The 12858-nt window shown below is 34.6% G+C and overlaps 2 protein-coding genes across 2 annotated transcripts; one reads left to right on the top strand and one right to left on the bottom strand.

Moving 5' to 3' along the window:
* The first annotated feature begins 981 nt into the window (after positions 1-981).
* pn (exopolyphosphatase prune) lies at positions 982-3784 on the top strand. Its single transcript, XM_023160820.2, has 4 exons — positions 982-1549; positions 1603-1844; positions 1902-2173; positions 2842-3784. Exons 1-4 carry the CDS (start codon positions 1505-1507, stop codon positions 3423-3425), a joined length of 1143 nt encoding a protein of 380 aa, XP_023016588.2. The 5' UTR covers positions 982-1504; the 3' UTR covers positions 3426-3784.
* A 1790-nt stretch (positions 3785-5574) lies between these two features.
* Positions 5575-11370, bottom strand: NELF-B (negative elongation factor B). Its single transcript, XM_023160808.2, has 8 exons — positions 11210-11370; positions 10963-11176; positions 10777-10875; positions 10136-10507; positions 9389-9663; positions 6708-6852; positions 6237-6644; positions 5575-6143 (listed from the first exon to the last, which is right to left on the bottom strand). The coding sequence occupies exons 2-8, from the start codon at positions 11083-11085 to the stop codon at positions 5796-5798; spliced, it is 1770 nt and encodes a 589-aa protein (XP_023016576.1). The 5' UTR covers positions 11086-11176; positions 11210-11370; the 3' UTR covers positions 5575-5795.
* Between the last annotated feature and the right edge of the window lie 1488 nt (positions 11371-12858).

Here is a 12858-nt window from a genome sequence, read left to right as displayed (position 1 = left end):
ATCGAGTTCAAATTATCGATTATTTTCGAATTAGAATATCTCGATTCAAATTATCATTATCATTAACAAATATTATAGAGCATATATGTCAAATAGCCAAAATGGAGCTCATGAAGTCGAGAACTAGTAGCTTTGGTATAATCGTCGCAGTTTCAGACAAAGTAACGTCTACTAGAAAAGTATTGCTGTTAAAAATGATAAAAAGCATCATAAATGAACAAATATTCGTTTGAAAAGCATGTTGCAAATGGTATTGACCTGCATTCAAGTTGTCGCCCAGAACATTTGTGGAGTGTACTGAACGACTTCAAAGCATTTTCTTTGAAGTTGAATTGTTACAGTCGTTTCGGAACGGAGCTCTTTGGGTACGCCTCGGGCACGCCGATAACGACCACAGAACATAAAATATATTTCAGATTGGCGTTTGCAGAATATAATCGAGTTATGAACTCCACAACAGGTGAAAAAAGAATTGACCTGTGATGCGACCCCATGGTTGCCTAACGCGTTAAAATAATGACATTTGACATCTGCTAATAAATAAATAACCTATCTTTCTGAGTTCATTCTGCATTTTCATTTTTGGTAAATGAAAAGCAGATTTCCAGAATATGTCTGAAAAGAGATTTTCAGTCGTCCTATATAAAGTTGGGGCTCCAGAATGAAGAATCAGCTATGAAGAAATATAAGATGGTCTGTCCCAATTATGTCCCAAAGATGAAAATGCAGAAGGAACTCAGAAAGATAGGTAATTTATTCATTAGCAAATTTCAAATAAATGTCATTATTTTACGGCAGTTGGCAACCATGGACCATGGGGTCGCATCACTTAATAAGGTCAATTGAAATTTCATATCTCATTGCTAGGCGATAACTAATTGCCTAAAACTATTACAAATGTGGAAATATTTTGTTATTATTTCAACTTATTGGCTAGACGCAGTTTTGTGATGACAAGATTTTTTCCAGAATAGCAATGATAATATAAACAGCCAGCAATAAAAATTATTTAAGAATATATTAGGTCAATCAACCTTGAGTATTTTAATTTAAAGTAAATTTTTTCAGAATTGGTAATTATTTAGTATAATTTTCAGACAGTTATGTTTGTATTTAGTGTACATACGATTTACTACGATATCTTCAATGAATTAGCAAAAAATTGATTCATTTCGTTTTGATAGTTAGAATTGATAATCCGTTGCTCCGTATCGCACAAACCACAACACTTTTACTCGACGTTTGCTTTATTAACCAAGTTAGTACCAGTAGACGGTCCAGTTTTAGTCAACTCCTGTAACTTGAATAACGAAAAAACTCATTGAGAAGTACTGTAGACAGTTCAAAAGTATGAGAAAAATATTTCATTAAATTGCTGATAATTTCCCCTGCTCACGACAGGTGCTGTCGCTAGACGATATCCTAACTGACATGCATCTAAGTTCTAAGGTTAGTAGTTCAAACTGTTTGAATTGAAAATTTCAATGGTATTTCAATTTGAAATATGGACAAATTAATTCAATACCTGAATCACATCCAAGAACAACTGGTATGTATTTTGAAATTAATGGCAGAGCATACCCAAAAACCTGATCATTGTAGAAAAACATCAAAGATGGTGAAGAAATACACATTGTGATTGGAAATGAATCATGTGATATAGATTCCAGCGTTTCTGCAGTCATTTTAGCTTACTTTTTGCATAAACATAAGACTCTTCGAATTCCCAAAAATGCTTTAGTCGTTCCCATACAGAACGTTTCCCAAGAGAAATTTTTACAACGTCCCGATAACTGCTTGGTCTTTAGAGAAGCCAAAATTCCACTGAATTTACTGGTTTACAGGTTTGTAAATTCCGATACGCCATTAATCATAATGCGATTTTTCAAAAATTATTTCAGAAACCAACTTGACTTCACCAGACTTTGCAAAACGAATAAGGTTACTAGTACGCTGGTAGACCATCATGTTTTATCAAAAAACGACTTAGTTTTAAAAGACACTGTTGTGCAAATATTTGACCATAGACCCAGAGATCCTGCCATCAATTGGAACGAAGAGCATGTAGAAGTAAACATTCAACAAGTGGGTTCTTGTTCAACGTTGATAGCGGAAAAAATATTAGCAGTGGATGCAGCTTTATTGTCCAGAGAACTCGCTTATATGATATATGGTTTGTATTTAACGAAACTTCATCATTTTTTGACTAAATATTTATTTTGGTGGCTCACATTACTTTTTTAGCATAAATACTCGCCTGAGGAAGCTTCTGAGATAATTTGTCTGTTCAAAAATCCAATATGAATTGCTTTATTGAGAATTATGGATATAAAACTTAAAACAGAAGTCTGTCTATAATTGTTAGCATCTTTTCTTTTTGAAACCTGGCAAAACCTTGGCAGTTTTCAAATTTTGAAGAATTCTACCAGTGGTGATATTTTTGATTTGATGATTTTAGTTGGTTTTGTACTCAAATCACCATTCATGTTACTGGCATAAGTTACTGGTTGTCAAAAAAAATTATTTTGGATAACTCTTCCTTTTTATTTTCTCAGTAGTCATATAACTAATGTTAACAAAGTGATCATTGTAAATCTCACAAATTTCAGTAGTCTTTTATCTGCTTTCCATTCAAATCAACAGAACTAATTTTTTTAATTTTCCTTTATACTGAAATTAGTCATTGAGTTGATGGTCCTTCATGTTGATTTTGCAAACTCTATTATAAAACTATTTTTAAACATTTTCCAAAAACAAGTGAGACCCTCAAAATGTTTTCTCATTTTTGTCATAATCTTCACCTTTTACCAACGTTTTTTATTCAACTGAATTGAATTTTAGAAACAATAGTTTACGACACAGTCTCTCTCCTTCTCGAGAATGGCAGAACCACAGAACTGGACCTGCAAATCGCGAAAAAACTGGAAAATACTTTTCAGATCTCGGAAGACAGGCAATCACTATACAAGAAACTCTGGGACGCCCACATAGATGTCTCCAATCTCACCCCACGGCAAATGCTTGATAAAGACCTGAAAATCGTAGAAGACATTCCAGTTCCAGGCCTACCGATGCTCGTGGAAAATTTTCTGAAAGTGTCTGGCGCATATGATGCCATCAAGACTTTTGCGGACGACTATAAAGTTTCCCTGTTGGTTCTCGTAGGTTTAGACGCGTCGAATGGTGTCAAAAGAGATGTGGCTGTCTATTGGAAGAGTACCGGTTCAGCCCTGAAGGATCACCTGCTTCAGAAGTTGTGGAATAGTGAGAAGTTGAAAGGATATGATCTATCCTTGAGTGAAGTGAGGACTGAGTTTACTGATATTGTGTGTTTGAAAGTAAATAATATAAAAATGTCTAGGAAGCAACTTGTACCTTTGGTACAAGATGCAGTAGTTGAAAATAGGTTAGATACTGATGAATAAAAAAAAAGCAGATCAGATGACTTTTATTTAGCTTACAAGAAGCTGTAGCCCTACAATGAAAATAAAGGCATTACCTGATAATAAGAAACGTAGTTGTTAAATTGATTTCAGTACTTTCTATTGAGAAATGGTAAGACATATTGACAGAAGCAAATCCACAAGCTTCCTATTGTTCATTTATTTCTGAACTTGAGCAATTTTTTACTCTATTGCAAAAATCTTCCTTCTATACAAAAGTAACAGCTTATCAAAATAACTGAATGTTGAACATAGGTTATGTTTATTATTATGGGGTTTTTTGTATTTCTAGTTATTCAAATGTGAATTTGTGAGAGTGATGTTTTCATTATAAACATAAAAAATATAAATAGGTGATATGAATTAATTTTCACTTACGGAAAGCACAAGAGACCACAACAACAAATGAAAAGTTCACAACAAGTTGTTGAAATTTGAAATCTGTGGACCACGGACGATAACAATATAAAAAAACATCTGACAGGACTGTTTTCGTCATAGAACATGCTTTGTGGGTTTTGTTTTACTGTATAAGTTTCCGATAGATGTCGTACCTGGGCGACCCCATTGTTGCCAACGCGGTAAAATAATGACATTTGCTAATGAATAAATAACCTATCTTTCTGAGTTCCTTCTGCATTTTCATAATTGGGACAGACCATCTTATATTTCTTCATAACTTATTCTTCATTCTGGAGCCACAACTTCATATAGGACGACTGGAAATCTCTTTTCAGACATATTCTGGAAATCAGTTTCTCATTTACAAAAAATGAAAATGCAGAAGGAACTCGGAAAGATAGGTTATTTATTTATTAGCAGATGTCAAATGTCATTATTTTACCGCAGCTGGCAACCATGGGGTCGCATCACATAATAAGATCAATTTGAATAAAGTTCTCCAAATGCTTGTACTATTTCTGGTTATCTTATGAACATTCAAAAAAAACCGACCACAACAATTATTATATATAAATAATGATGCAACCAACATCATGTATGACTTCAATCATGATGAATTATCGACAATAAAAAAGTTAGTGCAAATTTGTCTCCTGAACAATAATAATGAAACCAATCCCCACAAGGCAAGAGATACCTCAATTTTGATAAGTGAAACGCCCTCTCTGTGAAAACTGGAACCGAGGGAAGTAACTACTACCGCTACTACTCTGAGTAACAATCTATTTGTCCACCAGATACCGCCAGGGGACGATACGTTTTTGAGTATGTCTAAAAATAAAAAAAATTCAATTTTGCATTACGAAAGAATTGAAGTTTCAGTTGTAATTCCAATAATTTCATTGGTGATAGTGATGAAATCAAAATATTTCAAAATCGAGTAAAAACTCACAAAATTTGAATGGTGACATACAAACGTAACTGTGAGGACATCTTCGTTTATTAAAGTCACATAAGGCTGTCATAGAGATGTTCCAGATAAAAGCGTCTAGAGACAGCAAAAGCTATTCATAAACGTCTTTGAGGAAAATTTATGAAATTTTAGTGAGAAATGATGTACATAAAAAAATGTTATATTCTTATTCAAATTGGAATGATACTTGCTCTATATAGTTTGGTTGGGTTAGCTATATTTTATATCCTTTGAATTATGCATGAATCACTGTGATTGAAGTCAAGAGTTATCTCCAATAGCGTTTCCTACAGTAGTTGTTTTAGATGAATAAATGAAGATTAAAAATATCTCTTTTTGTTTGGTTAATGATGTTTTTCTCAGTTTGTTGTACCTATTACTTATTGGTATCCATTAGGTTTTATTATGAAATAACACTAAACTAGTCAGACAGAAGCTGAGGTAACCGATTGCATACTCACCTAATCATATTTTAGTAAATATAAGGTTTATATGTGACAGTCATACAATCTATGAAGTGGTTAATTGATGCGAAGGAAAGTGCGCCCGACTCACGATCCCTGGGTAAAGATTTGAAACCCACCATCAAAGAGAATGTTTTCTAGTTGAAGCTCAGTTGATTCTGATTGACAGTATTGCGAATAGTCTGGATCCTCCCTAGACAGTTATTTTATGTTAACATATCCAGAATACGAAGCTATATTCTGACTAAATTCGAACATTCATACTGAAGATTAGGTTTAGTAAACCTGTGTGTAGGTAGTTCAAAATTTTTTATTTCGTATGTACATCTTTTCATGAAATATTTGAGTTCATAGTAAAGCAATTTCGGTAAGCATTTTCAATTGTTCCCTCTCTGCAAGAGAAATAAGGATCTTATTAATGCCAGAATGCATTTTGAATTTCCCAAGGAAGATCAATGTTTGTGACTTCAATACGAACCGTTCCATAATTCTTCTCCACACCCTAGCTCATAATTACAGAGTGTGGTGGTACGGGGCAGGCGTCGGAACGCTCATCAGAGGCGAATTGATGTCGATGTCCATCTCGACTGGGATTGCCGCTTCCTCCTGAGACACAATCTTGTCCTGCAGCAGCTTGTAAAGGTTGTGGACTTTCTCGCTATGCTGGTGAGTCGGCTGGAGGGCCTTCATCAGCGTGTGCAGTCTGCTAGCAGGTAGTTTTTGGTGGACGTACCACAGCAGTTTCAGCAGGTGTCGAGTAACGTTGTCTCGAGACAGGCCGGCAAAGAAGAATTCATCGAAGAGAGCCGTGCAGAAGTCTTCTGCTTGGAATTCGTCGCCGTTGTGGATCAGGAGGCAGACCTGTTGAAGAAAAATTGAGGAATTATACATTTTTTTCTGAATATAAAAAGATAATACCTAGCTAATAGGGTAATATGAGGTAGTAATACTCACAAACGAATGCAAGAAAGGATCCTCGAACGCCCTATCATCCTTGCAGTTGGCCAAAACAGTCAGAATCCTCAAAAGTCCCACCCTATCCTTGAGTCTCGCCACATGCAACGTATAGTACATAGCCAGTATGCTAGCCACGGTACTGTCTTGCAGATAGGCCTCCACCGCATCAGGCAGAGGCCCCGAATGCTCGATGACAGTAATGGCAGCCTCTCTCTCGTCGTGCGGGAGCTTTCCTGACAGCTGACGCACTTGATCATCCACCATGAGCGACATTAGAGCCGGCAGAAACTTCGTCACAACTTGACTGTCTAGCTTGGGTTCCTTGAAGTCTTGCGAGTCGATCATCACCCAGGCGCTCAGTCCTAAGGCCAACATCCGCAAGAGAAGGATCAGGATGGTGTTTTCCTAGAGAAAAATAAAGGGTTTTGATATGTTCGGTCCTTCGAGCCGGATTTAAAGCATACTCACCCTGGCTAGGGATTCGTTGTGAATGAGATGTTGGAGAATTTTGATGGCAGAGGTGGCTAGGAAATTTATAGCATAAGGATCACCCAAAGTCATTGAAAGGTCCCCGAGGACCTGTTCCTGACCCTTCTTTACGTTGTCCAAGAACCTGCCGTGAAAATTTTTATTCGCTATGAGACTGTTAAATCTATGGATAATTGATGAATAGAAACAAGGATTTGCTGTTACACATTGAATGCATTTGATATTGATAACTCTATTAAGTAATCCAAAAAACTTGACATGTTTATAGTAGACAACGTAACAAAGTTTGCATTGAAGAAAAAAAAGGTTTTTGGATTTTTACGTCATCTTTTTACGAAAATGATAAATAATAATATTTATTGATTTTTTTTAGGACAAATATATAAATAAATGACATAAATAACAGAAATGATGATATGATAGAAGAAAAAAAATAATAAAAACCATTTTTCAATGATTCCAGAATGGTTTTAACATGAGGATATACATAATAAATATATTACCAAACAGAAAGAAAAAAGAAAAGAAAATCAAGAATGAAATTTTATATAGTTCATGAGTTTTTTTTTTATTGGAAAACATTGATTGAATCTTTCAACGAAAGTGGGAGTTTGTTGTACTCATTTAAACCTTTATTTTGAAATAAAGACTTCATCGTGCTAGTCAAATTAGTTAGAGGAAGGTGGAATTTTTGGGAACTACTCGCTCTTGTTAAGTGATTATGGATCCGAGTTCTATATATATACAGAATTCTTCGAAATGAGTTGGAAGCAAGTTATTCACTAGTTTAAAAAAGAAAATAATTGCGACTCGTACAGTTTTTGGGAAACAGACAGCCACTGCAATGTACTTAACATGTTTGATATACTGGAATACCTATTCACTTGTAAAATAATCCTCATTTCACGATTCTGTAACCTTTGTAAAGCCGATACCTTATTTTGCTCAAATGAGTATATAAGACTAGCACAATAATCAAAATGTGGTTGGATTATACAATTATATAATGTACCTTTTGAGTACATCAAAAACTGAGATGAAATTCTTGAAAAAAAATATATTTTTTTAGTAATTTTCCTGTATATATAATCAAAATGGGCAAGAAAAGATAAACGATTATCCACCATGAAACCTAAGTATTTGAATTCACTTACGAACTCTATTACATCACCTGCAATTTGTAATCTTATGTTGAGATTGTTGATGAGTGATAGCTTATAACCAGTTGATATGATCATATATTTTGTTTTGGAGGTGTTGAGTTTCAGTTTATTGCGTTTCATGTACTTGAAAACATTTCTTAGTTCATTATTCATTTGATCAGCTACTGTTTCTATATCATCTCCTGAAAAAGGTTCATGGAATCACAACCATGGATGGTATCTATATCATTCCAGTAGATTAAAAATAATATAGGTCCCAAAACACTCCCCTGAGGTACCCCGAAAATGACATTGCGAGATGATGACACTGAATCCTTTATTTTGGTTCCATGTTTGCGTTGTGATAAATAATCAGTCAGCCATAACAAAACAGTTTCCCTGATACCAATATTTTGCAGTTTATTTAGTAATATGTGGCGATCAATTGTCTCAAAAGCTCTTTTAAGATCTAAAAATACAGCTATAATATACTGTCCCTTATCTATTGATTCTTTCCATTTTGATATTCTGACTTGTAATGCAGACTCACATGAATGGTTTTTTCTGAAACCTCACTGATATTTTAGTAAAATATCATTATTTTCTAGATATTCAATAAGTTGATTACGAACTGCGAGTTCTAATATTTTTTCAATACAAGGCAAAGTGTTGATTGGTCTAAATTCCCAGGATTTATTTGTGTTAAGGACTTTCTGAATTGGCACAAGGACACTGGCCTTGAGCTCTTTCGGAAATCTGCCAGTGCTCAAAGATGTATTTATAAAATGCAACAATGCATGTCCTATAACAGCAAACGTATTTTTAATAAGTTTGCAATTAAGTATCTCACTGCTGTATTTCATTTCCACTCCGTTGATCAATTTAGACAGATCTTCCAACTCCAACACTTTGAATTTCTCGAAGGAGTTGTTAATCGATATAACATTGTTCTCATGAAGTAAATCAGATTGATCAATAGTGTTCACAATTTCTTGTACGCTATCAATAAAATAATTGTTAAATGATTCTGCAATATCTAGATTATTTTTATGAATGAATGACTGACCATTTATTTTGAAATAAATACCATCAGTGAATGTATTGCTATTAGTTTTTAGACTCACGAGCTGTTTGAGTGTTTTCCACATAATCATCGGATTTGACCTATTTTGATCAATTTTATCATAATAGTGGTTTTTTTCTTTGAGTTTCAGTAAATTCACACATTTATTTTGAAGAAATTCATAGTGGTTCCAATTTTTGAAAATCTTATAAGTCCAATCTCTTTTGTCACGATGTATTTTAACCTCGTTGTTATACCATGGTACACTATTTGACTTCAAAGTGTATGATCTTTCTGGTGCAATTGAGTCAACAACTGACTCACACTGACTTTTGAAGTCTTCATAAAATATATCTACATCAACACAGCTCAACAAAAAGTTACATGATATCAAGCTCAAGCTAATCCTGTCCATATTACAATCATTAAGGTATGATAATGATATTGGCACAAACCCTTGAAGTTCTCTGGACCTCTTGATATCGACACTCTTCTCTCGTATACACGCATCTAGACACCAAGTGAACTTGTGGCAAGGATCGACGGAAATAATATCTTGAACTTCCAGATCATGGAGTGCCATTAGCAGTTCTGCTCTGAGCGTACAGTAATGCACGATCCGAGTACGCAGAAAGAGAGTTCTGAGAAACTGGAGTACCATGTCATAGAGTTTGACGCTGCTGCCAATCATGTGCGCTAATTTCTGGACCACCCCACCCTGTCTGCGAACCTACAAGATATACTCTTAAAATCGTACACTATCGAACGTTTCAAATCAAATTGAAATTTACTTTTTGTTCTTATTATTTGTATCTTATTGACAAAGTCCAAGACAAATCAGGTTACAAAAAGTACAAATACAAAACTTATGAAGACTTATTATTGGAAATATAATAAAATACACACAGAATTGGGAAGATTTGTTAAAATACTCTTGTCAACTATAATAGTAATAATAATAAAAAGTGTTTAACGCCCAACAAGATTCACCCATTTGTAGACCATTGGAAAATAGGTAGAGTAATTATTTGAATATAAAAATATATTATTATTCATCATCTGTATGAATTTTATGGATGAAATGAACATTTCAGTTCCGAATAAATTGTAAATTTCCTGATATAATGCAGTGAGCAATTTTATCGTTTGTTTTGAAAAAAATTCCAATGACACACTTAGGAATGACACCGCTTGCTACTAACCTTCGGCGAAGGCCCAAAAAACTGCGTACTCAGGTTCGTATGGTCAAACAGTACATTCTCCTTCTCGTTAATGTACTGACTCAACAACGGAGATACCTCGTCACCAAACAGTGACTGGTTGTCCTTCCAAATCTGCCTCTTCACCTCAGTGTCAGTGTCGTTATACAGCTCCCTATCTCTCACTAACACCTTCAAATAGTGATCGTCAATTTGAGGAGTGTTCTTCAAAATAGCCATCACGATAGGCCTCATGGCTTTCACTTTGACCACGGGGAAGCTTTTCACTAGGAGCTCTTTGAGTTTGTGGTCCCGTTCTTTGCCTTCTTGCTTGCCGATTTCATTGATGTGGTTTATGAGTTTTTCTCGGAGCTCCTGAAATATATTTGTTGTCGCTTGTCAAGCAGATGTATGTGATCTTGATAAATGATGTAATACAAAAAACATTGAGCAATTTCTTGGAAAGTCATTATTTTTTTAGATAAAAACAGTAAAGACGTAACAGTTTAAGATTTATACACATGTTAAGTTAGCAGAACCACTATATTTTCCAAAAGAGTTCAGTATCAAGATGGAGAAGTAGAAATCTAAAACCTTTCTTTATAACATCTATTTTGACAATCACCATTTTACTGGAACTTTACCTCCACAACGGACATATGAAAATCTAGTCGACGGACACCGTGAAGGTCCAAAAGGGGTAACATTGGACGCAGGGAGGGAAGCAGAATGCCATTGGTAACCTAAAACACATTACATAAAAAATAGCAAGTTTCCATAATTACAACACTAATGTAAAGATGAAACTTCAACTCAGAGCACACCAGTACCTGAAACTCTTCTATAGCCTTCAAAGGGTCCGTACAACTTGTTAAAGCGTGTTTTAAATAGTTGGGGCCATGTACTTTCAAAGCTTCCAACGGGAAATCGCTGTTTCCTCTACCAAAAGACATGCTGACAGTATAATTTCACCATACGTTAATGAGAATTAAAAATATCATAAGACTAAAAAAACTTAGACGAATTCAGTTTGCCGTAATCAATGTTATATATTCCAAGCTACGATACAACAGCAATATTCTTTCAAAATATCAACAAATCTATTTGTTTTCCTGTCAGATTTCACATTCTTCTGACATTGACATTAATTCTATTCATAGAGCTAAAATGCAGAGTTTTTGTTCTGTGTTTGCAGTTCACAGAAAAAGGTTATTCACGTGCATCAAAGAGTACACCAACTAACCCAGTACTGCTCAAACTCTACGACTGAGCAGGCTAAGATAGATATAAACTTTGTATATCTATATACAATGATATGAATGTTGTTGCTTAGACTTAACCTTGAAAACAGTTCAGATTAAATACACAACCTCAAAACAAAGAAAATTTCTAAATTCAACGGTACCTAAGAGGTACAGATTCACTGAAAAGGTGAATACACAAAACATCTAGAATTTTTCACTTTCACACAGAATGTGCCCTGATGGAATTTACGAGCAGAAATATTCAACAAAATATACCGCCTGAATCTACTGTATAATAAGTAGGCAGTAATCCCCTCCCCCAAATATACCTTTGTTGTTATTACCTGATCTAAAGGGTACTTTGGAAAAGGGAAATAGTTTTCACAAGGAGGTAGAACGTGTTAAGTCACCTTAATTTGCATTCTTGATCTTGAAAGATACACATGCGTAATAGTTGAAAAAAATTGTGTTAAGTTGAAATTAGTGTTTTGTGATCTGAGAGTGCGTTCAAAATAGTAGCTGGATACATCGAATAAGAAACCTTAGCGAAAAGTTTGCGGCTGAGTTTTCAACGGAACTGAGGTGAGAATGAATATACAAAGGAATTTTAACAATTAATAATAACCCATGAAATGAAATACACTTTTTTCCGTAGAGAGTACGCTTGTGAAAACGGTATGTTAAATTCAAGTAAGAACCTTATCCTAAACATAATTGAGAAGCAAGTATTATACTCAAGATGATTATGGTCTCTATTCAGACTTTCATTTTTGACAATTCATTTTTTATTTGCCTTGTATTTGTAACTATAGTTACTGCAGTTTCGTCCTAAAGGACAATATTTACAAGGACGTTAGTTATAAAAACATAAAAAGGTTTATTTCTTTTTTTTTCATAATAATATCTTACCTCGTAGTAACATTTACGTCTATCAACTTAATTAAAACGTGTTTTACTTACACATAAACCTTATGAGACCTGCAAAAATTAATTTTACGGTATGGAATATTATAGATTTAGCAAATAGATCTGTTCGTTTTTCTGGCAGATATGGTAATTCCCGCCGAGGTGTATTGGCTCTTTTTGCTCAATGTTTTTAGAAGCAGCAGTAAAATTCGTCTGATTCAAATCGATCCAAAGCAAGCACTGTTCCCAAACACCAGAACTGCAACACTCTTCTCGACGTGCGTTCCGCCAACCAATTTGGCCTCCTCAGGAGATGCAAACTTCATTTGATGAACTTGGTTGGATGAATGCGCGTCGAGAAGATTATTGCAGTGTTTGTGAACAGTGTTTTGGGTTTATTCTACGCCATTGGTTTCAATTCTACCTTTCAATTCAAATTAAGTTGAGATTCTCTCCTACTTTTTAATTGAAATTGATAAAAATAAGGAACTGTTAATTATCTTAACCTTGAAATTTGGCGGCCTTTTTTAAACGTTTTATGGTCGGTATTTTTTCATAGAGGCAGTGGCGTTTAAT

The sequence above is a fragment of the Leptinotarsa decemlineata genome, unplaced genomic scaffold (assembly GCF_025532065.1).
Source record: "Leptinotarsa decemlineata unplaced genomic scaffold, Ldec_3_MD MMD2_P_RNA_scaffold_12, whole genome shotgun sequence".
Classification (NCBI taxonomy): domain Eukaryota; kingdom Metazoa; phylum Arthropoda; class Insecta; order Coleoptera; family Chrysomelidae; genus Leptinotarsa; species Leptinotarsa decemlineata.
The sequence above is the reverse complement of the archived record's forward strand: the minus strand, read 5'-3'. Positions and strand labels throughout refer to the sequence as shown.

Excerpts from the sequence above, each read along its gene's own strand:
- pn (XM_023160820.2), top strand. The coding sequence starts at position 1,505 with ATGGACAAATTAATTCAATACCTGAATCACATCCAAGAACAACTG. Across the intron at positions 1,550-1,602 it reads ATCACATCCAAGAACAACTG|AAAAACATCAAAGATGGTGA; the intron begins GTATGTATTTTG and ends TGATCATTGTAG. Across the intron at positions 1,845-1,901 it reads CTGAATTTACTGGTTTACAG|AAACCAACTTGACTTCACCA; the intron begins GTTTGTAAATTC and ends AAATTATTTCAG.
- NELF-B (XM_023160808.2), bottom strand. The coding sequence starts at position 11,085 with ATGTCTTTTGGTAGAGGAAACAGCGATTTCCCGTTGGAAGCTTTGAAA. Across the intron at positions 10,508-10,776 it reads TTCATATGTCCGTTGTGGAG|GAGCTCCGAGAAAAACTCAT; the intron begins GTAAAGTTCCAG and ends AATATATTTCAG. Across the intron at positions 6,144-6,236 it reads ATCCTTTCTTGCATTCGTTT|GTCTGCCTCCTGATCCACAA; the intron begins GTGAGTATTACT and ends TTTCTTCAACAG.